Here is a 25,235-nt window from a genome sequence, read left to right on the forward strand (position 1 = left end):
TCCAGATTTCAAATGGGGGTCACTGACCCAAACAAATACTCTGTAAGGTTACAAATTTATTGTTATTGCTTCTTTTTATTAGTCTCCTGTTCATATTCCAGTCTCTAAGACGAATCAACCCCTGGTTGCTGGGATAGTTTGCACCCTAGCAAACAGATTGATGAATTTGCAAACTGTAGAGCTGCTGGGTAAAAAGCTAAATAGCTCAAAAACCACAAATAATAAAAAATGAAACCCAATTGCAATTTGTCTCAGAATATCACTCTCTACATCATACTAAACGTTAATTTAAAGGTGAACAATGCCTTTAATACCAAGTCAGGTGCACTTCTGCTCCTCCATCCTATTCCCCTTGGAGAACTGAGGGAGCACCAGAACATTTATAGTCTGGTCCAGTTCTGGCACTTAAGGGAAAGTGCCCAAACCCCTGTGCACGTTTCTCTTTGATTTGTGCCTGTATGTTATCCACTCCTTTAGACTGTAAGCTCTGTGGTACATGGACCTCCTTCCTACTGTGTATTTTAGCACATGGCACTTAATCTCTGTCTATTTATACTTATTTAATACTATGCTCAGTGGTGTAACTAGAGTTACTGGGCCGCACAGCAAATTAATTTGAGGGCCCCCAACATATTTAGATGTTGTCCCTTTTTACAAATATATGTTGAAATTGCTCATTAATTAGGGCCTCATGGGCCCCCTATACTGCCCTGCCCCCCCTGCAGCTGTAGGGTCTGCTTCCTCTATAGTTACACCCCTAACTATGCTTCCCCTCCTGCACTTTCTATTCACATACATATGGCAGGGCCTGCCCATCCAGTGTTAGCGGAGAGGAAACACCCCCTTCCCCCCTCACCTCCAGGGGACAGTAGAGGAAGCTGGCAGCTCTGTGTTTGGGAGGAAGGAATCCCCAGCTGCTCCCTGAGTGGGAAGGGGTGCGGGGAGTAGATAAGAGGGAGAGGAAGAGAGGCTACTCCACCGAAACACCCTTTTGAGCACAGAAGGGGTTAACCTGTGTCAAGTTAACATTTAGGTGTCCCTGGTACCCAAAGGGAACAGCCGCCTCTCACCCTTTCGCCAGGTTGCATGGTGGGGGGTAGAGCATAATGGAAAGAGTTGTTGGCCCAGAGCTCCTGCCTGCTCCACCACTGATCTGTTGTTTGACCATCATGCCCCTCATTCCCTCCACAATATAAGGGCCCAGTCACATACACATTGGGGTTCATCTGATGAGGGAACTGACTCCTTGCAAACAGTCCTGATTGGTATTGAACCTAGGGACCCACAGCTGCAAGGCAATGTTCTCCAACAAGCCAACCACCTATCTCTCTCTTACCAGGTGCCCTTCCACTAAAAAGGAATCCCTGTTTCTTTTCCTACCATATCTCTACCCCCCCCCTTTCCTGATAGTAAGTGGGGCAGCTTGCACCCCCCCCCATTGTGGAGCACATACACTCAGCTGCCTGGGTGGTGAAACATGGTAAGGGGCCACATCTGTCACTCTGTGCCCTTATTTCATCACATCATCATAGTCTTTTCAGTGGACGGGGACTGAGGTATAATGGGAGAGGGGTCTGGGGGTTATTAGGGTACAGAAAGTGGGAGCAAGTTGAGTGAAAATCAGGGGCAAAAGGAGAGAAAGCTCTTCCCTCTGTGAAAACCCCCTCCAACATTTACTGTCTATCCACATTAACTCCAGTCCATTAAAATGGGTAAGTACAGGGGCAGCAGGAGGAAGAGACTATGGAGTAAGTATGGGGGCAGGATGGAAGAGATGGGGGTACAGTACAGGGCAGGATGGAAGAGACGGGGTAGGGAGGTCAGATCTACATAGCAGACACCCCTGGCCCGCGGTCGTTCCGTCACCCCAGTCCCCTCCCTTTTTTTTGTTCAAATATTTTAAAAACTATATTATCTCCTGCTCATCCCCAGTGTTTCTGAACCAATGTGGGTTTGGTTGGGCAGCCTACTGCCCCCTAAAATCTTGCTGCCCTAGGCCTGTGTGGCCTCTCCACAAATCCGGACCTGGGGGTAGGAGTTACAGGGCAGGATGGAAGAGACAGGGTATGTACAGGGCAGGGCGGAAGAGATGGGGGTTACATACAAGGGCAGGATGGAACAGACAGGGCAGTGTATGCAAAGGGGCAGGATGGAAGAGACAGGGTACGGTACAAGGGCAGGATGGAAGAGACAGGGTACGGTACAAGGGCAGGATGGAATAGATGGGGGTATGAAGAGGGCCAGGAAGGATGGAAGAGATGGTGATTGTAGCAGAATGGGTAAGAAGGGCAGAAGACCATGGAGGTAAGTGAAGGGGCAGAAGAGAAGACCGGGGTAAGTACATGGGGGAATATACATGATCAGGACTAACCCCGAGTGGCACCTAGTCTATCACGTGTCCTTCAAACTCCCACTTGCTGTTCAGCCTTCCCTATACAGACAGCCCCGCCTCATTTTCTTGACTGACAGATGTGGCCGAGCCCTCAATAGTTGGTTTCTTCCGCGAGTGCTGACCTATACGGGAGGTTTGGAGGCGCGGCCAGCACTATCAACCCTTTGAGTCCCGCCCCTGAAGCTCCAGACTCCGCCAAAGTAGGAGGCTCTGGCGGATCCTGAAATTAGAGTGGGCGTGGCTTCAACTTGTCTGGGTATCCAGACGCCTCACCCAACTCCGGCTCAGCTTAGGCTCCGCCCTATCTCCGCCCCCCGCGCCGTCTGACAGAGTCGGGAGCGCGCACAGGAGACAGACACCGAGTGACCGGGAGCGGAGGCACCGACCAGCAGCACTGACAGGTACCGGGGGAGCGCGTGGTGTTCTGTGACGTCTACTTACTGACCCCCACTTGGAGAGACCTGTCTATACCCTTTGGGGTAATTGTTATGTGGGGTGTCTGTCAGCTCTACTGGGGTAACTGCTATTGTGTTTCTTTATTTGTTCCTTCATGGACTAACTGCCCCACTGGGTTATATCTGTCTTTATAGAGTATCTGCCCCACTGGGTTATTAGTCTGTCAGCTGTACTCGTGTTATTGTGCTCTCTATCTGCCCCACTAGGGGGGACCATCTCCTCCGCTGGGGCAATTCCTATATGTGAGGAGGGACTATAGTAGTGTTTTCTCTTTATACAACTATATGTGCCCCATGGAGGTATTTCTGTATTTGGTATTTTTAATTAGGTATTTCCCTAATTGTGGATATTTGGGGGGGGGGTTAATGGGGGTCTTTGCACTTGGGTGGGGCATTGCTGTGGATTTTTATCCCACTGATGATTTTAGAATTGTGGGAGTCCCTTTCCCCTACTGTGGTGTTTTGCTTAGAGGTGGTATAATATTTACCCTGCCTTATGTATTTGTGTCTTTAAAGGGGGTTTATTTAGTGCACTGGGATATTTGCATCTCTGATGGTCCGTTTCCCCCACTTTAATATTTCTTTTTAGGGCGTGAGACATTTATGTGTTTGTGCCTGTCAAGGTTTATCTTCACCAACTGAGTAAATGCACCTGTAGGACAATATCTATTGCCACTTTCAGGAATGTTTGCCTGTAGTGATATTTTAGTGTGGCTCACCTGTACACAAGTGGGAATATTGTTCACTCCTACCTGGCAATAGTCTCCCCTTTACACAAGTAGAGTTATGGTTCATTCCTACCTGGCACTGGTCTCACCTGTACACAAGAAGAGGTATGGTTCATTCCTACCTGTCTCAAGTCTTAACTGTACACAAGTAAGGTTATGGTTCATGCCTACCTGGTTCTAGTCTCACTTGTATACAATAATCCATTTCTACCTGGCTGTAGTCTTACTGTACATAAGAATGGGTATGGTTCATTCCTACCTTGGCTCTAGTCTCTCCTGTACAGAAGTAGGGGTATGGTTCATTCTTGTCTGGCTGTACTGTATTCTCACCTGTACTTAAGTAGGGTTAAGGTTCATGCCTACCTGATTGTAGTCTCACTTGTATACGATAAGGGGTATGCTTAATTTCTACCTGGCTCTAGACCTGTACATAAAAATGGGTATGGTTCATTCCTACTTTGGCTCTATTCTCACCTGTACACAAGTAGGGGTATGGTTCATTCCATCCTGGCTCTAATTTCACCTGTACACAAGAATGGTTATAGTCTGGTTGTAGTCTTAACAGTACACAAGTAGGGCTATGGACTATTCCTACATTGCTCTAGTCTCACCTGTACTTAAGTAGGGATATAGTTCATTCCTACCTAGTTGTAGTCTCAACTTTACAGAAGCAGGGTTATAGTTCAGTCCCACTTGGATCTAGTCTCACCCTTACATAAGTAGGGGTATGGTTAATTTCAACCTGTCTTCAGTTTCACCTGTATACAGGAAGGTGTAAGGTTAATTTCTATCTGCTTGTAGTCTCCTCTGTATACAAAAAGGGGTATGGTTAATTCCTACATATCTCTAATCTCACTTCTACACAAGTAGGGGTATGGTTTGTTCCTACCTGGCTCTAGTCTCACCTGTGCACAAGTAGGGGTATGGTCCATTCCTACATGGTCGTAGTCTCGACTGCATACGAGAAGGTGTATGGTTCATTCCTACCTGGCTCTAGTCTCACCCTTACACAAGTAGGTGTTTGGTTCATTCCTACCTGGCTCTAGTCTCACCCTTACACAAGTATGTGTATGGTTCATTCCTACCTGGTTATAGTCACACCTGTACACAAATAAGGGTATTGTTCATTTCTACCTGGTTGGAGTCTCATCTGTACACAAGTAGGAGTATGGGTTCATTCTAACCCTGGTGTAGTCTTAACCTGTACACAAGTAGGGGTACACTTCATTCCTACCTGCCTCTAGTCTCACCTGTTCACAAGTAGGGGCATGGTTCATTCCTACCTGGCTCTAGTCTCACCCTTACAGAAGTAGGTGTATGGTTCATGCCTACCTGGTTGTAGTCACACCTGTACAGAAGAAGGGGTATGGTTCATTCATACCTAGCACTTTCTTACCTGACTCTGGTCTCACCTATACTCATGTAGGGGTATGGCTCATTCCTACATGGTTCTAGTCTCACCTGTGCACAAGTAGGGGTATGGCTCATTCCATCCTGGTTCTAGTCTCACCTGTGCACAAGAAGGGGTATGGTTCATTCATACCTAGCACTAGTCTCATCTGTTCACAAGACGGTGTATGGTTCATTCCTACCTGGCTCTAGTCTCACCCTTACACAAGTAGGTGTATGGTTCATTCCTACCTGGCTCTAGTCTCACCCTTACACAAGTAGGTGTATGGTTCATGCCTACCTGGTTGTAGTCACATCTGTACACAAATAAGGGTATTGTTCATTTCTACCTGGTTGAAGTCTCACCTGTACACAAGTAGGAGTACAGGTTCATTCTAACCCTGGTGTAGTCTTAACCTGTACACAAGGGTACACTTCATTCCTACCTGCCTCTAGTCTCACTTGTTCAAAAGTAGGGGCATGGTTCTTTCTTACCTGACTCTGGTCTCACCTATACTCATGCAGGGGTATGGCTCATTCCTACATGGTTCTAGTCTCACCTGTGCACAAGTAGGGGTATAGTTCATTACATCCTGGTTCTAGTCTCACCTGTGCACAGGAAGGGATATGGTTCATTCATACCTAGCACTAGTCTCATCTGTTCACAAGACTGACGGTGCGTGGTTAGTTTCTACCTGGTTGTAGTCTCACCTGTTCACAAGTAGTTATATGGTTCAATTCTGCCTGGTACTAGTCTCACCTGTACACAAGTAGGTATATGGTTATTCCTACCTAGCTCTAGTCTCACCTATGCACTCTCTCCACACCTGATAGGACCCTGAAGCTCTGTAATTGACCAGTCATCTTTAAGAGGAAGTATTGTGAAAGGGAAGTGACATATTGATATGATATTCCAACTTCCTGTTTTAAAGGACATGCAAATGCTCCTAGACCCCTGTTGCCAAGCTCATTTTTGCACATACAGAGCAAACTACTAAGAGTGCAGCTAAGGGGCATATAGAAAAAGTACTATATAGCTATGAATGTTACAGAGCTTGCTAACACAAGAGCCTCTTTAGGTGTTTGGTTCCAGGCAGTGGCTAAATAAGAGGGGGCTGAATCTATTACCCCCTCCCGGCAAAGTTTATTTGAGTACATTGCTCCCAAGTCGAAACTCTTTCATTCACTATAGTCCTGCCTTCTTACCCCCCATTCCTGTGTCTCCCTTCCTTCCAACTTCCTCCTTCCAACCTCATTCCTGTATCTCTTTCCCATATCCCTTCCTCTCTCAGCTTTCTACTTTCCCCTCATTCATGTATCTCCCTCCCAAATTGCTTCCTACCCAGCTTCCTACTTCTACCCCATTCCTATAGCTCCTTTCTATATCCTTCCCCCTTCCCATATCTCCCCACCCATGTTTCCCCCCAGCTACTCATTATTTCCCAAACCTCTTTCCCTCCCCCTTACCTCTACCCCCATAACTCTTTCCTCCCCAGCCATTCACTATTTCTCTAACCCCTTTTCCTCCCCCCACTTCTGCATTTCCTCCTCCATCCCTGTATCTCACTACCATATCAAATTTTCCTCCACCTTCTGTGTGAGAAGGGGGCTTTTTCATCTAGACTTGGGGGCTGGGTAGGCAGTATGGGGGGGACATTTGGATCACTCCCAGGTCCCTCTGCTCCTTGCAGCCAGCAGGTTATGTATCATCACCCCCCCCTCCCATTGACCATGGAGATTGCATATGACTCCCTGTATCAATATATATCCATGGCCTTAGTGCAATGTTTAGACCCTTTGGGAAGTTAGTAGACTATGGTAAGGACAGTGTTGGAAGTTGCAATTTTTGAGGGGCTTCTGTTAGCCCATGAGTGCATTATTATAACTTATCTTTGGCTTCAGAGTAAAACGATCTTCTACTGTCTAAGTGCATCTGGGCATCGTTTGTTGCCCCTGGTGTAATGCAACGGTATTTTACTGGCCTGGCGGCTGGCCGGTAAAAATTATGGCTGATCCCAAAGTTATTAATAGGGAAAAAGGTAAATATATAGGAAGGCCAGTATTTTTTTTCCAGAAAAGCTGGCAACCCTAATCCCATGTAAGTGGGTCAGCTATGCAATCCATGCTGTGTTCTTACTAACATGTCAATGACTGTTTCACTGTACACAAAATGTTTGCTTGCCATGTTTAATGTTCGGGTACAACATATAAGAGGGCAGATAAGGATAATAACAGAATCCCCCTCCCCCCCACATAAATATCAACATCAACCTACTCTCTGGTTGCTAAGGCCAACAGTCCCATCAACCACTTAGAATTAGAACAGATAAATTAGAGCTTCACAGGAAATAACAAGCGGTTGAAACATTACCCAGCCCAACATCAATATCCCTGAATATCCTCACGGTTCGGGCCCATCCTTCTGCACACAGAGATATACACAACTCCCTGTCCCTAAATATAATGTATTCTATTCCCTTATAAAGTGGACCCCCCTCTCACTTGAACACATGGGATATATATACAAGCCTATGTCCCTAAAAATAATGCACCCTACTCCCTTACAGAATGGGTCCCTTAATAAAATGTACCCTATTCCTTTTCAGAGCGTGACCCTCTCTACTGCACAAAGAGGGGGGGAGTTATACACAGGCCTCAGTCCCTTAATAAAATGTAGCCTGTTCCCTTAAAGAGTGGGGCCCTCCCTTCAGCATACAAGGTATATACACAGGGCTAGAACCATACACAGACTAGTGACATCCAATGTATTTGCCAGGGGAATTCCTCTCTACCCACTGGATACTGTGATCAGGTAAAAGACCAGATTCCCCATTGGTGGAGGGTTAGCATTCTGTGCTACAGGGGGAATTATCTGCCAGCACCTGGAATATAGATCTGACCACAGGAAAATAACCATTGTTTTATCTAAATGGGTCCCTGACCCTATTCCAGATAAGGGTGGTTCCCTGTACCAAATTTCCTTATGCCGGAACATACTGCCGTGTCTGGCTTTTGATTTTCAGTAGTTGGATACAGGAAGAGCAGCAGTATCGGTCTCTTCTGCTGTATATCAGCCAATACCCCTGCTAGTGGCACTTGGGTTCACTGAAAATAGGGAAAGAATAAATTGGGCTTACACTATAGTAGTATAGTGGGACACTCTGCCCCAGTAAGCTTACTCTATAGTAGTATAGTGGGGAATCCTGCCCCAGCAAACTAACACTATAATTGCATAGTGGAAGAGAGGGAGGTTTCTGCTTACACAATAGTAGTGTAGTGTGCGACCCTGTCCCCTTAGCTTACATTATAGTAGAATATTGGGATGCCCTTCACCAGGAAGCCTAATGTATAGTAGTATAGTGGAATACCCTGCCCCAGCAGCTTAAACCCTAGTGTTCTAATGAAAGACCTTGACCTAGGAGCGTACAGTCCAGTGGTCTACTGGTGTAATTGGAGTTACTGGCTCAAAGAGTTTACTGATTTTTGGTATAATATAAGAGGACTGACTGTTTATTTATTATTAGTTATTTGTAAAATATAGTGGCCATGAGTTAATTGTGCCTTTGGGTGGGGCATTTGATGAGGCAGTCCTTTCTGTAATGACCTGTGGTGGTATGGAAAAGTATCCAGTACGTTCAGAAGATTCCACTGATGAGTCAGAACGTAACGGTGGGTTTGGTTATACATATATATGCACAACCCCGGCTCAATGATGCACTTGTGGCATGTATGTAAGTGTGTGGGTGGGGGGATTTATTCAAACCAGGGGGTGGCTAGATATGGTATATGTGTACATGTATTTATCTGTGATAAATTGTGTGTAGAGCCATGGCGATCAGTCGTTTAGTCGATCGGACAGTTTAGAAAATTGTTGTCTGCTAACGATAAGATCTCTGCATGCATTGCCTATCTGACAATATCAATGGGTGAGTTGTTCTTGGGCATTCATCGCTTTTATTTCCTTTGCAGGGCTTCCCCAGATCTCCCTCAGTGGTGTGGCAACCATCATGCCCCAAACGTTTCTGATACCCAGTCATCATTAGACAAGAATCTACACGGATTGGCTCTTGGTAGGTCTTTTACAAGCCCTTTGTCTAGTGGTTTAATGGGAGACCCTGGCCCAAGGAGCTTGCAGTCTAGTGGTATAATACGAGACCCTGGCTCACCTAGTGATGTAATGGGAGACCCTGGCCCGAGGAGCTTGCAGTCTAGTGGTATAATACGAGACCCTGGCTCACCTAGTGATGTAATGGGAGACCCTGGCCCGAGGAGCTTACTGTCTAGTTATGCATCACCAAATGAGATTTAGTTGAGTGTCATGCAGCCTGATGCTCCTGCCTGGGATATATTAGTGTTAGTGGCATGTTGGCTTCCTGTACATTGTGGCTTGTGCTTATCATAACAGGACATGCTGGTCTCCAGGTGACAGGCAGCTCCAATAGAAAGGTGTGAAAGCCGCAGAGCTTGCAGCAAATTACTTTCTGCCTTGGGACAGTGCCTTGTGCAGAATGTTCTGCCCACTGATACATAACTGCTAATTAGTGACACATCCCTGTCCCACTTGCACATCTGCTACTGTGAATGTTACCTGTATTCACACAATCCATGCTTTATGAATCCAGTCTTCTGCTCATGTGCCTGGGTTCCCACTCTCCTGTCCAGGGCCGGACTGGGGGTAAAAAACAGCCCGGGCAAAAAAAATCAAAGCAGCCCACATGTAAAGACGCAATGGTCTGACTTGTACACATCCACTCATACAGTATATTGGGGTAAAACTAAAAAATGTATGCGCATAAAGAGCTGCCTTAGGGGTTGTTCACCTTCAATTTAATTTTTTTTTTTTAAAGATAAAACTTTTATTGTTTTCACACATAAAACAAACATAAACAAAACATGCCATAGCAATGCAATGGTAATTAGATAAAATTTCCATGACAGATATTCAAGCTTTTAACATAGTATAAATGTTAAATTTCAGTATTTTGACTGACTACTTTAATGTCGCTAAATCAGAAGCATCTACCCGACAAGCCACTCACATTCAGAGTTATATTGTTATAGACATCGATTTTCTTGAGTACGTATGTGATATTTCCCACAAACCGTAAGTTATGTAAGAGAACCACAACCTACCTTCAATTTAATTTTTAGTATGATGTAGAGAGGGACATTCTGAGACCATTTGCAATTGGTTTTCATTTTTTATTAATTGTGGTTTTTGACTTATTACTTTTTATTCAGCAGCTCTCCAGTTTGTTATTAAAGCCGTCTGGTTCCTAGGGACAGAGTGACTGAGAGTGCAGAGAGAAACAGAGAGAGGGACAGAGGGACAGAATGACAGAGAGTGCAGAGAGAGGGGAAGAGAGAGAGACAGAGTGACAGAGAGAGAGACAGAGTGACAGAGAGAGACAGAGTGACAGAGAGAGACAGAGTGACAGAGAGAGGGACAGAGTGACAGAGAGAGACAGAGTGACAGAGAGAGGGGAAGAGAGAGGGACAGAGTGACAGAGAGAGACAGAGTGACAGAGAGAGGGGAAGAGGGAGGGACAGAGTGACAGAGAGAGACAGAGTGACAGAGTGACAGAGAGAGGGGAAGAGAGAGGGACAGAGTGACAGAGAGAGGGGAAGAGAGAGGGACAGAGTGACAGAGAGAGGGGATGAGAGAGTGACAGAGTGACAGAGAGAGACAGAGTGACAGCGAGAGGGGAAGAGAGAGGGACAGAGTGACAGAGAGAGACAGAGTGACAGGGAGAGGGGAAGAGAGAGCGACAGAGTGACAGAGAGAGACAGAGTGACAGAGAGAGGGGAAGAGAGAGGGACAGAGTGACAGAGAGAGACAGAGTGACAGGGAGAGGGGGAAGAGAGAGGGACAGAGTGACAGAGAGAGACAGAGTGACAGAGAGGGGAAGAGAGAGGGACAGAGTGACAGAGAGAGAGACAGAGTGACAGAGAGAGGGGAAGAGAGAGAGGGACAGAGTGACAGAGAGAGACAGAGTGACAGGGAGAGGGGAAGAGAGAGGGACAGTGTGACAGAGAGAGGGGAAGAGAGAGGGACAGATTGACAGAGAGAGACAGAGTGACAGAGAGAGGGGAAGAAAGAGGGATAGAGTGACAGAGAGAGACAGAGTGACAGGGAGAGGGAAAGAGAGAGACACAGAGTGACAGAGAGAGAGGGGAAGAGAGAGTAAGATAGAGGTACAGAGTGACAGAGAGAGACAGAGTGACAGGGAGAGTGGAAGAGAGAGAGGAACAGAGTGACAGAGAGAGGGGAAGAGAGAGGGACAGAGTGACAGAGAGAGGGGAAGAGAGAGGGACAGAGTGTCAGAGAGAGAGTCAGAGTGCAGAGAGAGTGACAGAGAGAGAGTCAGAGTGCAGAGAGAGAGTGACAGATAGTGCAGAAGGAGACAGAGAGACAGAGAGGGACAGGGACAGAGAGTGACAAAGACTCACAGAAACGAAGTGCAGAGAGAGATCCGGTCTTCAGCGATGTTCACGATCTTAAGGGGGGCCAGCTAATCCTGAAAGAGCAGCACAGCCGGCCCCCCTTTAAATCTAAATCTTGCTGGGCCTGGGACTGTAGCCTCCTGATAGCGCGCGGGCCTGCATAGAGCACGGCAGCACCAGAACAGAGGAGTGGGAGAGAGGATGCAGGAGCGGTCCTAGAGCCCGCCTGATGCAATGAAAGGCAGTGGCACTTTCTAATAAGGTGTAGAGATCAGGATCGGCCCACTTAAAGAAAAAATAGAGCAGCCTCTCGGGCAAATGCCCGAACAGGCAGATTGTCAGTCCGGGCCTGCTCCTGTCCCTGTGACTACCTGCTCTCCTTCCCCATGCCACTGTCCTATCTCTTCTGTATGCCTACATGCTTCTAGTATTTTTATTAGGTTTTCTAGCCTCTTTAGTTTTCCCTTCTGTATCTCCCCCAGCCATGTTACCTGCGGCTCTACCTGCTCCCAGCATGCTCCAGGATTTGATTCCTTTAAGCCAAAATTCCAGCTCCCAAGCCTAGTAGCATTAGGGTGTGGGGAGGAGGAAGAGAGGGGGCAGGGGGTGGATGTGAGCCCCTTTGATGTTCTGTGCCCTGGAATTCAGCACAAAAGTGGGATCCTGGCTCTCTCTTTGATCCTCGATTTAACTCATGTGTGCCCATAAATATTTGTACTTTTCTAGCTCTCCTGGAGATGTTGGATTTCTCTTGGCTTGTTTTTACCTGTGAGTCTACTTTGTGTAACTGGATATATCATTGTCAGAAACTCTGAGACACTGAACAAAGGAACTTACTGATTACTAGCGATACACTAATACCCCCCCCCCCCCCGCAAATAGCTTACTGACAAGACATACACTGGGAGGAACCCCCTAAGCAGTCTACTGATTAGTAGTACAATAAGAGGGACCCTCCACCTCCCCCAAGGAGCCTACTGGCTAGTGATATATAAGGAGGTACTCCCCCACCAAACAGCCTATTGACTAGTGATACACAGGAAGGGACCCTCCACAAAGCAGTCTACTGACCAATGATACATTAGGAGGTACCCCCCAAGGAGCCAATGACTAGTAAAACACTAGGAGGGACCCCCCAACCAAGGAGCCTACTGACTAGTGACACACTCAAAAGTATCCCCACCAAGAAGCCTACTGACTAGTTATACACTGGAAGGGACATCCCACACCTAGGGTTGCCACCTGGCCGGTATTTAACTGGCCTGGCCGGTAAAAATGATGGTTGATCCCAATGTTATTAATAGGGAAAAATTATAAATGTAAGGTAAGGTCGGTATTTTTCTCTGGAAAAGGTGGCAACCCTACCCACACCCCAAGGAGCCTACTGATTAGTGATATACTAGGAGGGACTCCCCACCAAGGAGCCTACTGGCTAGCAATACACTGGAAGAGACATTGCCCTGAGTAGCCTACTGACTAGTGATAAACTAGGAGGGCCCCCCAAGGAGCCAATGACTAGTGAAACACCGGAAAAGACCCCCTCACCAGGCAGCCTACTGACTAGTTATACACTGAGAGGGACCTACCCCAAGGAGCAAATGACTAGTGAAACACCAGAAAGGACTCCCTCACCAGGGAGCCTACTGACTAGTGATACACTGAGAGGGACTCACCCCAAAGAGCCTACTGGTTAGTGACACACGTGAAAGTACCCCCACCAAGGAACATATTGACTAGTGATACACTGGAAGGGATATCCCATACCCCAAGGAACCTACTGATTAGTGATATACTAGGGGGCTATTGGCTAGTAATTCAATGGAAGAGACTTTGTTCTGATGAGCCTATGGCTAATGATACTCTGGGAGAGACCTCCCACCAAGGAGCGTACTGACTAGTGATACAGTTGGAGGGACCCCCCACTCCCCAATTAGGGTTGCCACCTTTTCCAAAAAAAAATACCGGCCTTCCTATATATTTAAATTTCCCCTATTAATAACATTGGGATCAACCATCATCACCGGCCAGGTGGCAACCCTATCTCCAATGAACCTACTGACTAGCCATACACTGGGAGGGACCCCCACCCCCCAAGGAGCCTACTGACTAGTGGTACACTGGAAAGGACCTCCCACCAAGGGGTCTAGTGTGACACTGATAGGGACCCCCCCAACAAGGAGCCTACTGAATAGTGAAACACTGGGAGAGACTCCTCCCAGCAAGGAGCCTACTTAGTAGTGAAACACAGGGAGGGACCCCCCATCACTGGAAATGACCCCCCACCAAGGAGACTAGTGATACACCGGGAGGGACTCCCCACCAAGATGCCTGCTGACTAGTGATACACTGGGTTGGACCTCCTCACCAAGATGCCTATGAACTGGTGATACACTGTGAGGGACTCCCATGAGCATTCTACTGGCTAGTGATACACTGGGAAAGACTTTGCCCTGAGTAGCCTACTGGCTAGTGATACACTGGAAATGGAAAGGACCCCCACCAATGAGCCTACTGGCTAGTAACACAGTGGAGGGAATGTATCCCAAGGAGCCTACTGGGTAGGGATACACTGGGAGGAATTGCCCAGTCTGTTGGCTAGGGGAATAGCCCTGCCCTTGGACACTAGCTCACGTAGCTTAGTGATGATTACTGAGAGGCTGTGCCCTGTGTAGCTTACTGGTGGGCTTACAAGTGAAAGAGAAAGAGATTAAAAACAGAAGGCCAGGCCCTTGCTATGTGGTACCTGTAATTAGACAGATCCCTGGGGATCTTATTATCTGTGGGCTCTATTTATGGCCATATTGTCTGTGTAGCCATGAGAGTGGTGTAGAACTGTTTCACTGAATAATTGCCCTTCTCTCTCTTTTTCTTTCTGTCAGTGTTGTGTGGGGGGCAGCAGACAAACATAGCACCCACAAATGAATAATCGCAAAGAGGATATGGAGATCCCTTCCCACTACCGGCAGCTGCTACAGGAGCTGAATGAGCAGCGTCAACATGGGATCCTTTGCGACGTCTGCGTCATCGTGGAGGGCAAAATCTTCAAAGCGCACAAAAACGTCTTGCTGGGCAGCAGCCGCTACTTCAAGACCCTGTACTGCCAGGTGCAAAAAGCATCGGAGCAGACCACCATCACACAGCTGGACATAGTCACCGCTCAAGGTTTCAAGACCATTATAGACTTTATGTACTCAGCTCACTTGGCCCTGACCAGTAAGAATGTCATTGAGGTGATGTCTGCCGCCAGCTACCTGCAGATGACCGACATCGTCCAGGCCTGTCACAATTTCATCAAGGCCGCTCTGGACATCAGCATAAAGTCAGAGACTTCAGATGATTTAACAGACTATGATATGGGTGGTCCATCCAGCAGCGCTGAGGCTCTTCTCTCTGCCGTTGTGGCTGGGCGCAGCATCTCTCCCTGGCTCGCTAGAAGGACAAGTCCAGCCAACTCCTCAGGAGACTCTGCCATTGCCAGCTGTCATGAGGGAGGGAGCAGTTATGGGAAGGAGGACACTGAACAGAAGGGGGACAGCCAGGATGAAGTGTCCTGGGCAGGAGACGTATGTTATGGAACTGTGCATATAAAAGATGAGCAGGACTCTCCATCTCGTTATGTAGGCCCTGACAAGGGTGACCCTGGGGCTTCTTACTTGGAGCAAGGGGAAGGCTGGCAGCACTCTGGGAGGAGGAAGAATAGAAAGAACAAGGAAACTGTCCGGCACATCACCCAACAGATGGTAGAGAGCTGTAGAACTGGTTCACCAGAGCCCTCCTTCATCTCCAGCTCACAGTGGCATTACAGCAACCAGGACAACTCCAGTAAGTTCAGCATTATATCTAGCTCTTGTCTCTAAGCCGCTTCATTTGGGCCAGCTGGGGTAATGTAACTTGGGCAGTTGCACTGCTAAATTGTTAGTACAAGTTGGGTCAGCTGGGGTAACGTAGGAACAGTTGCATAGTAAGAATATTCTGGAATAATTGACAGTTGCAAGATTAGACTAAGTAGGGGTAGCTCTTATGGGCAATTGCATTGTTAGTCTATAGTTTAGGTTGTTTAGGGGCAGTTGTATTACAAAACTATGCTTGGGGCAATTGCATAGTTAATCTATGCTAGGGGTTTCTTAAAGATAGTTGGGGTATTTGTATATTTAGTTTTCTGTGGGGGTAGTGGTTAAGAGCAATTTCATATACTGTATGCTATGCTGGGGATAGCACTTAAAGGAAAACTAAACCCCCCAAACAATGTAGGTCTCTATAAAAAGATATTGCATAAAACAGCTCATATGTAAAATCCTGCTTCATGTAAATAAACCATTTTCATATTAATATACTTTTCTAGTAGTATGTGCCATTGGGTAATCATAAATAGAAAATTGCCATTTTAAAAAATAAGGGCCGCCCCCTGGGATCGTAGGATTCACTGTACTCACAAACATACCAACAAACCATACATGTTAGGTCACATGAGCCAATTAACAGACAGAGTTGTGTCTTTTGCTTCCACACTTCTTCCTGTTACAGTAAGAGTTGAAGTATTTCTGGTCAGGTGATCTCTGAGACAGCACAGAGTCCATCACGAAATAGTGGCTCAAGGCAAGAGATGTAAAAGGGCAAGATTTACTTAAATATATATTCCAGTTTGGTAAGATTCTTTAATATGCCACTTAATATGATATGAACTATCTGTTGCTTAAGTGTTCATTTTGGGGGTATAGTTTTCCTTTAAGGGCAGTTGCATTGTTAGTCTTTACTCTGGGTAGTATAAGGGCACTTGTGTAGTTTGTCTACTGGGGGAATGGTTTAGGGGCAGTTGCATAATAAGCCTGCTCTGGTTGTAGTACTTAGGAGCCATTTCATATACACTATGCTGGGGTAGCACATAAGGGCAGTTACATTGTTTCTGCTTTGAGTAGATCAATTGTGTAGTTTGTCTGCTGGGGGTAGTGCTCAGAGATGGTTCTATTGTTAGATAAGACTTGGGGTAGGTAAGTGGCTGTTTAGTTGGTATAGTTGTTCATGCTTCTCTGAGGTGCCTATAGTTGGCTCGCTGTGTTCATCCGTGGGTCATCCTGACCTTGCAGTTCCTTTACTATTAGTTTCTATGGAGACCCAGAAGCTTCTTGGTTTGGGTTCATCTGTTCCTAGCCTGGAAAGGCAGTTAGGACTCATCTTCCTCGGATCCCATTAAGCTAATGCTACCCATCCCGGGATTATGCCATAAACCCAGGGCTGGTTTTGAGCCTGTGAGCACTTTGTTCCCTAACCTTGGTGCACCCATCAATGCCACCCAGTCATAGTTAAACAGGAACCAGTAGGTGAGGATAAACAGGGGAGACTTGACTTGGCAAAGTTCTGTTTGGGTTATAAGGCTTCAGTCTTGGATCAATATAATGAGGCACAGTACTGATTGGTCTGAGCTCACTGCAAGCTGCGCAGAAGCTCAGAAGTGGCCCCAGTTACCTTAAAACTGAACTCTCTAAAATATACACGGTAAGAATCCCCCTCCCACTGTGCACCAGCAGCCAAGTCGCTTCCCCCCCAGCATGGAGGCGTTGTGGCATGGAGCTTACGTGCTGGGATTTCCCCCTGTCGTGCAGGGCAGTTTTCACCTTCCCCCGTGCTGAGAAATTAGGTCAAGGGATAATGAAATTCCCCTAATTATCTGTCATTCAGAGGGGCTGCTGGAAGGTGCCTGGGTGAGGTTGCAGAGGGACAGGTGTAAATGGGAGAAGAAGCACCTTCCTCCTGTTACAGAATGCAAATCCTGTGAAGCCTAGGGTGTTTCTCCTAACACATAATTGTATGTTAATATACTTTTAATACCCTTCTCCTAGACTCATTACAACACATGGGGCCTGGTTGGCTCCTGAGCTTGTCACACCTTACAAACACACACAGGTAAACTTGGAAGAGGAGTGTCTGAAAAGTAAGGGCATCCAGGTCCTGACAGGGGTATAAAATAGGCCAATTAAAGGGGTTATTCTCCCAGAATAATTCCTCGTAAGAACTCCCCTTGAAGAGAATATGAGAGCCCCCCAGTTTTATCAGAGTGAGTAGGTGAGACATCAACCCAGCATTTCTTATTACCCTGTGCCAGTGAGGTGAAGGGCACTGGAACATGTGTTCTGCTCTGTCAGGGAGGGAACGACATGAGATGTGCTTTACAGCAACATATATTGGGGAAACTATAACTAATATCTGTTTTTATACATATGGGTAGTAGGTTTCCCTTAGACAGTACAGTGTGAGGGTATAGCTTCTTGTGTCGGTGCTGCTATACTGCTTGCCAGTGCTACGTCCTTCCTGTGGCAAAGTTTGGATGGAGGTGGGGCACAGTGTTGCTGCAGACTGGCAGTGTTTCTGGCAGGCGAGATCCATGGGGGGGGGGCAGTTAAATGGATGAGTGTGCAGGGGATTGGGAAGCTGAGAGGCGCTTTAGAGATTGGCAGTGGCAGTTTTGGGACTGAGTGTTTCCCTTCCCCACCCTACATTCCTTTTCCCCAGGCTCCATTGCTGCCCTCCTCCCCCTCGCTCCACTCCATCCTCCCCTTCTCTTCCCTATGGTAACACCACTGTGTGACTGAGCTGCTTTTAACCCTTGCTCCACTTGGCCTCTAACACTCACCTGTGCTCCCTGCTAGATACAGATACAGTGAGACCTTACAGGCTCTTACCATACCTAAGTGGCCAGTGTAAGTCAGACTGGCACCAGCTGCCCAAATGGATAATGCCACCTTAAAGTAGAACTAAAGCCTGACTAAAGAAGTAGCTAGAAATGTTGTATATTATGTTTTTTGGGCTTCTGTACCAGCCCAAGGCAACCACAGCCTTTTAGCAGTAAAGATCTGTGTCTCCAAAGATGCCCCAATAGCTCCCCATCTTCCTTTCTGTTGATTCACTGCACATACTCTGTGCTGTCAGTCAGTTACTGAACTTAGGGACCCACTCAAAATATATAGTATTCATAGAATATAAATGTCACACTATATGGCTTTTTAGTAATTAATACAGATAATTATTACATGGCAGCACAGAAACCAGTGCAACAAGCACGAGTATAAGCCCTGTAGCATCAGCTTATATTACAGACCAACCTCATTTACTGCTCGATAATTTGAGACGACCCCTGTAAGTGTCACTGACACTTTCCAAGATGGTGACCCCCTGTGACAAGTTTGAGGTCCTGCTATTGAGAAGCTGAAACTTTAGGCTGGTGCAATAAGTGCAGTATGTAAAATATGGCATTTTAGCCATATTCATTTTTAGGGTTTAGTTCTCCTTTAAATGGTCTCACTGTACCTGAGAGTGGCCTGTGTAAACCATGCTGGGGTCAATGCCCATATGGGCAGGTTCTCACCTTAGAGTGGCCAGTGTAAGCCACAAAGGGACCAACTGCCCTTGTAGAGTGGCCACTTTAAAATCTCACCCGCATGGGCAATGTATAATAAGGCCCCCCATGTGCAAATCAAGGCACTGGAATCAGATTCTATAGAATAGTCCCAAGCACAAGGTGTTTCCCCTTCTGACTGGCCTGGGATGCCCCAGAACTGGAATAAAATACTGGCCTTCCTATATTCTTGCCGTTTTTTCCTATTAATAACATTGGCATCAAGCATCATTTTTACCGGCCAGGACGGTAAAATTCAGGCCAGGTGGCAACCCTACCCAGAACCCTGTGTGTGGGGGTGGCTGGATGATCTGCAGCTGATCCAGGATTGGTTACCAAGGACACAAGTTTGCTCAGTGTATTTGGGGATAATTACTCCCAATGTGATCTCCCCCAGAGGGAGGGGTGGGACAGGAGTTATTGTTAGTGCAGCCTTTGCCCATTGCTCTGTGCGTGCCTTCAGCAACCGTTGGACTACATCTCCCATAATTCCCTGTGATTGATCCTGTATTTCACCTCTGCCATTTCACTAGACCTGTGGGTTCCTGTGCCTCTGCAAAGCATTTGTAGGTGAGCCCAGATGCCCCAAAATTGACTAGGCAAGGTGTGACTGTGCAGGGAGTTTTTTTCCCACACGGAATTTGACTGTTCCACTCCCAGGAATAATTGTTTTATCTTCTGGGCTGGAAAGTGTGAGTGTGTGGGGGTCCCTGTGGGAGTAGCAGCTCCACTTAATGAACTTACTCTCCTCTGAGGCTGCCAGCTCCACCCTGCTGTAACTTTGTTATCCCTGTTGCCCCCACACACAGGCTCAGACAGATAGACAGCTTCCACATAGGGATCTCAGGCTTTGGTTGTTTGCCCGGGGTGGGGCAAGGACTGTGCCCTGAAGGGCTCTTTGTGCACAGTTGGGTCATTTTTTAACAGTATGTCATACATTAGTAATAGGGTATTGGATCCAATGAGGGTTAACTTCTTCCCTGCCACAGGGCTGCTCAAGGTTGCTGTATTGGGGCATCGAAGCTGGTGCTGCTTTATATCTGCTTTGAGGCTGGCATTGTTAACCCTTTCCCTGCAAGAAGCTTGTCCCCATCCCACTGTGGGTCCACCCTGTGCTGAAGGTGCCGGCTATAGGAAGGCCCTGACCCAGCCTAGAGAAACTACCACATTCTTCCCCCCCCCACTGCCCCACATTCCTCCCCTTCACCTACATGCAGATGGAATGTTTCTTACAAGCCTTTACATGGGCCATAGTGTATGCAGAGGGCAGATAATTTAGCCCTGGGGGTTGTCCTCTGCTGGGAGAGATAAGTGGGAGGCAGTGCTGTATCATTGGGAGACATATAGACTGTACCGGGCCCCTCTCAGTACACACAAAGGCCCCTCTGGCTGAAAGGTGCAATAGGGGAGGGGGCCCCAAGGGACCATCAGCCACTGGTACAGCGAAATATGTCACCCCTCCCCCAAAGGAAAGGAGAGTCCTACTCACTAGTGACCCTGTGCCCAGTAACTCTACACCCCCAGCCTTCTACTCCCTGCAATTATCCCTATCTGTCTCTAGTGCAAATAAACAGCCAGGAATCCTGGCACCACCCCTGCGTGTGCCCCCGACTGATACTCACCCTGTGCTGGCACATGCTAGTCACTCTGCTGTGAGCTTACTCTGACTCTTGTAAATGCCCAGAGCCATGTGCACATTCTCCATATGCCTAAGCCTTGCACCATATTCCCTCTCTGGTCATTCCTATACTCCTCTTCTGCTGCCTGGCCACACATCCCTCTCTGGTCACAACTATACTCTTTCCCTTCCTTGCCTCACTTCTTATTCCCTCTCTGGTCATAACTATACCATTTCCCTTCCTTGCCTCACTCCATATTCCCTCTCTGGCCATTCCTATACCCCTTCCCTCTCTGGCCATTCCCATTCTCTTTCTCTTCTGCTGCCTGGCCACACATTCCCTATAACTATACTCTTTCCCTTCCTTGCCTCACCCCATATGCTCTCTCTGGGCATTCCTGTACCCCTTCCCTCTGCTGCCAGGCCCCATATTCCCTCTCTGGGCATTCATATTTACTTCGCTGCCCCGCCCCATATCCCCTAATCTCCTTGGCACAGACTTTGCCGGTAATGTTGCCCTTCTGCCTTGGATGGTCATTCCTGTGCCAGGGTCAGTTGTAACAAAAGAAAAGGAAGGTGCTCCAGAACAATAGTTTAATTAGCTCACAAGTAGATCATGTGGTCCAGGTGCACCAGCCCCAGACCCCCAGCTTCAGTGAGCGGCAAACCAGCACAGACAAACAGAAAAGCCAGGGCTGTTCGGCACTCAGAGGAATACACAGGGCCAAAAGAATAAGTTAAAAAATTCAGTCTTTATTGGTCAAAGTTTAAAAATATATTTCTACATCTCCATAGGCCCTACGCGTTTCGCACCCCACGGGCACTTAATCATGGGCAGTTGGTTGTGCCACATCCAGTGTTTGCATATGCGAGATACACCACATCCGGGTGCCCTAGTGAGAATAGTTTGAATTCTGGGTGCTAAGTGGCTCAGTGCCAAGAGATGGAGGAATAATGCTAAAGTGCATGGCAGTATATTGGTTATCCTGTACTGGAGGGTACTGTGCCATTGGGGTATAGGGACTTTAGGGCCAACTATATATAAACTCTATTAAAGTCTGGGCTCCCAAGTGGGAAGTCCCCGTTTTGGATTTAAGATGCCCTAATTATACCGTGTGGCCGGCTAGTGGCTCACAAATTCTTGCTGTGGGAAGTGCCACATGTTAACCTCGTTTGTGCCAGAAAGATATAGAAGGCTGGGATCACAGTCCTGTTTCATGCTTGCTTATAAGCCTAATAAAGTCCTTGGTCCCCCAGGAGCAGAAGTGATGCAAGGAGGGGCATATGGGGGCTCTGGAAGATCATTATTGCTTTCACTCACCTGTGACTGGGAGGGGCAAACAAGAACTGAAAGAATCAGGTGACTCCCAGTAGGCTCACACTGGTGGTGGGGGGCTCTTTTTGACACCCTCATAATATAGGATGGGGGACAATTACTGGCAGGGGTATTAGGGAAACTGGTCCAACCTGTATCCTGTTTTGCAACTCCAAGCTCCCCGCCCCTCACTGCTGTCATTCCCAGGAGTGAAAGGGTATTGTTAGTGGTGGGCTGTGGGCGTGGGGTGTATTGGTTTAGTGCCAGAGGTGGGGAGGGCAGATAATGGAAGGGTGGGGGCAAGGATAAATGGAAACAAAGAAGCGGAGATTATTAATAGGGACTATAAAGTTCTGTAGGGCACACTGCGTGTATTAGGGGCACTGGATGTGCAGACTTCATTAGAACCTTTGGGTGTTGAAAGGAATTACATATTCTGTGCCTCCCACCTTGGGGTCCCAAATTACAAGGTGATGGCTAGGGAACCCCCAGCCTGTGTGTAGGTTTATCCGTTAGTCTGGGACAGGAAGGTTAATTTAGCCTTTGTTACATGCGCCTGCTGCTATATTAGGCCTGGCCTCCTCTATAATTTATAGCTGCACTGGCCTATCAGGCCTCCCGGCTGCTAATTGCATCTGTGTGTTTCCAAGCAAGTGTAACGAGATGCCCACCTAGCACTGGCTCTCACTGGGGGCCTGTTTTGCACCTGGACAGGCCGGTTGGTACACAACCAGAGTATGTTATTTCACCCGATAGAAGTCTACCGCAGACCTTCTGTATGTTAAGCTCATCTTGTTCTTTTTACTGGTGTGTCTGGGCCCGTGATCTGTCTCACTGTATGTGACAACCTGTAAGAATCAACTGCCTGGGTGCTGGTTATATCCGAATATACAAGTATCAAAAAGTAACCGCACTCACAGGTCTTTAGTGAAAAAAGACTTCTAGTTTATTGCAATGTTTCGGCTCCAAACTCGAGCCGTCATCAGGAAGTCGAAACGTTGCAATAAACTAATAGTCTTTTTTTTCACTAAAGACCTGTGTGTGGTGTAGGTATCTGTATCCTATTCCTCTGTATGAGTGTGTGTTTGGGCCTGTCCCTGGGAGGGGTGGGGGTATCTATTTGGTCAGTCGTCAAGAGTGCAGGTAGGAGGGTGAGGTCCTATGCTAAACAAGGGGACACTGGGGTAATGTGTAACATCTGAACTCATGCATAGCAACTCCCCCACAGAGCTTGCAGTCTAATTTAGAGTAAGAGTCCTAGTAAGCCCACCTTCTTCCAAATATTAAGTGAATGGTGATACTGCAGATAAGGTTAATAAGTGTATAAATATGTGACCATGCGCTCTTGCCACCCCCCCATGCTTGATAAAGGGGACTGACCCCGAATGTCTCATTTTCTGCTAATAAAACGCAAGGGACTGTCCCTGCACCTGCCCTTTGAGTGCCAGTGATTTCTTACCCACCTTCCCACATTACCATTTGTTTTGCACCACCAACAGGTGATGAGGTGACAGTGATTGAGCCAGGCAGTTCGGACAGCCGAGAAGAGCGAGCAGATGTCTATTCCCAAGGCGAGGAGTCCTTGCAAGGTGGGGAGGGGACTTACCTGTCTCACCCCCTGGGGCTGGAGAAAGATGAGAACCACACGCGGGTCACCAGCGTTACCAACCTGCGCTCTGCGCTGCTCAGCAAAAACAGCCTCCTGGCCCTAAAGGCTGATGTTCTAGGGGAGGAGAGCTCCCTGCTGTTTGAATACCTGCCCAAAGGTACCCACTCCCTCTCTCGTAAGTTTCACTCTTGTTATTTCTCCCTCTCCCCGAGTCTTGTTCCAGCAGAAATTCCCCACAGGTGCTGAGCTGCCCCTCCCCCCAAAAAAAATCACCCACAAGATGAAAGGCTTGGAGTCAGAGAGCAGTCAGCCTGCCGTTCCCATAATTCCATTTTCCTTGTTATATTCTGGGCATGTTCATCCAGTGGCCTAACTGTCAGATAATGGGCCATCTTGGCTACATACATGTGAACCATGGCTCAGGTACTGTGGTTCTTGCCAGGGCTCCCAACACCACCTTAGTGTAAATGTACCCCAGCGGGCCAAATCAGAACTGTTGGGAATTGCTACTCTCATAGGGGTATATTTATCAAAGAGTGAAGTTAGAGATCACCACCGTGAAATTCCGCCACTCATTCATTTTTATGGGATTTTTAAAAGAATATTTATCAATGGGTGAAAATACAATTTGATAAATACTCCTTTCAAAATCCCATAGAAATGAATGGAGAGTGGCGGAATTTCACTCTTTGTTACATATACCCCATAGTGTTAGTGTACTGTTCTTCCCCCCCCCACACCCAGTGTGACTGGAATCAGACTAATGACATTAATAGGGGCTACTAAGACTTCTTACCTGGTGCTATGTGTTTTGTTTTGTTTTTTTGCTTTGTGTGGCAGGGAAAGGGTTAATGACTCTACCACCCACAGTCTGGTCTCTTTCCCTGGGCCCAGTCACCCTCTTATTACAATATCCAGCAGCCTGTGGTTTATCCCCCATTTATCCACCATTTTGGTGGCACCGCCCATAAACCTGGCAGATTAGTCCAGGACACACTGCTAAACTGTGCTATGCCCATGCACCCCCTAATCTGATTTGAACCCCTCCTTCAATGTGCTTAAAGCCATTGTTATAATGTGTTGGTCCCAAATCATTAAACCGTTTATCTCTTCCTTCCTACTTCCCAAAATGCACCCCTTCCTTCTTGCCACCTTGAGGTAACTGCCACAATCTCTGGGCTATACCACTTCAGAAGATTATGCAGAAATGCAGAAGATTAGGGCAGGGTTCACTAAATAGTGTACACTGAGGGGCACATTTACTTATCTTGAGTGAAGGATTAGAATAAAAAATACTTCGAATTTGGAAGTATTTTTTTGGCTACTTCGACCATCGAATTGACTACGACTTCCACTACGAATTGAACGATTTGAACTAAAAATCGTTCGACCATTCGATAGTTGAAGTACTGTCTCTTTAAAAAAAACTTTGACCACCTAATTCGCCACCTAAAACCTACCGAGCACCAATGTTAGCCTATGGGGAAGGTCCCCATAGCCTTTCCTACCAATTTGGGATCGAAGGAAAATCGTTCGATTGATGGATTAAAATCCTTCAAATCGTTCGATTAGAAGGATTTAATCGTACGATTTTTACTTCGATCGTTCGATCGCAGGAATTGCAGTAAATCCTGCCAAGAGGCACATTTATTAAAGGAGAAACAAACCCCTTATTTAAAAAAAACTCTACCCCACATAGACCACCCTCCCCCCCAGCCTAGCTGCTACCTCGGCAAATGCCCCTAATTTTTTAATTACCCCTCGGTGCAGATTCACAGCATCTGAGTTCACGGCAGCCATCTTCTTGTCTTCGGTCATCATCGGGAAGCAAATTCCGTATCGGCGCATGCGCAGTTGGAGCAGTCTTTGGGGTTTTGTCAACTGCACATGCGCCG

The 25,235-nt window shown here is 47.1% G+C and overlaps 2 protein-coding genes across 6 annotated transcripts in view; one reads left to right on the plus strand and one right to left on the minus strand.

Moving 5' to 3' along the window:
• LOC108701997 (traf2 and NCK-interacting protein kinase) overlaps positions 1 to 25,235 on the minus strand; it is a 1,005,599-nt gene that overhangs the window by 230,694 nt on the left and 749,670 nt on the right. The gene's annotated exons all lie outside the window — the stretch shown is intronic.
• The window catches only part of zbtb46.L (zinc finger and BTB domain containing 46 L homeolog), a 41,128-nt gene that overhangs the window by 10,553 nt on the left and 5,340 nt on the right, over positions 1 to 25,235 (plus strand). Inside the window, exons 1-4 of one of the 5 annotated variants that reach the window (XM_018235003.2) lie at positions 2,636 to 2,793; positions 8,934 to 9,034; positions 14,288 to 15,230; positions 23,231 to 23,515. In XM_018235003.2, the coding sequence (XP_018090492.1) occupies positions 14,327 to 15,230; positions 23,231 to 23,515 (1,189 nt within the window). In that variant the 5' untranslated portion in view covers positions 2,636 to 2,793; positions 8,934 to 9,034; positions 14,288 to 14,326. Of the gene's footprint in view, positions 1 to 2,635; positions 2,909 to 8,933; positions 9,035 to 14,287; positions 15,231 to 23,230; positions 23,516 to 25,235 lie in introns of those variants that run through there. The other 4 variants (XM_018235007.2, XM_018235005.2, XM_018235004.2 and 1 more) reach the window with 4 other exon arrangements.

This window comes from Xenopus laevis, chromosome 9_10L (genome assembly GCF_017654675.1).
Source record: "Xenopus laevis strain J_2021 chromosome 9_10L, Xenopus_laevis_v10.1, whole genome shotgun sequence".
Lineage (NCBI taxonomy): Eukaryota > Metazoa > Chordata > Amphibia > Anura > Pipidae > Xenopus > Xenopus laevis.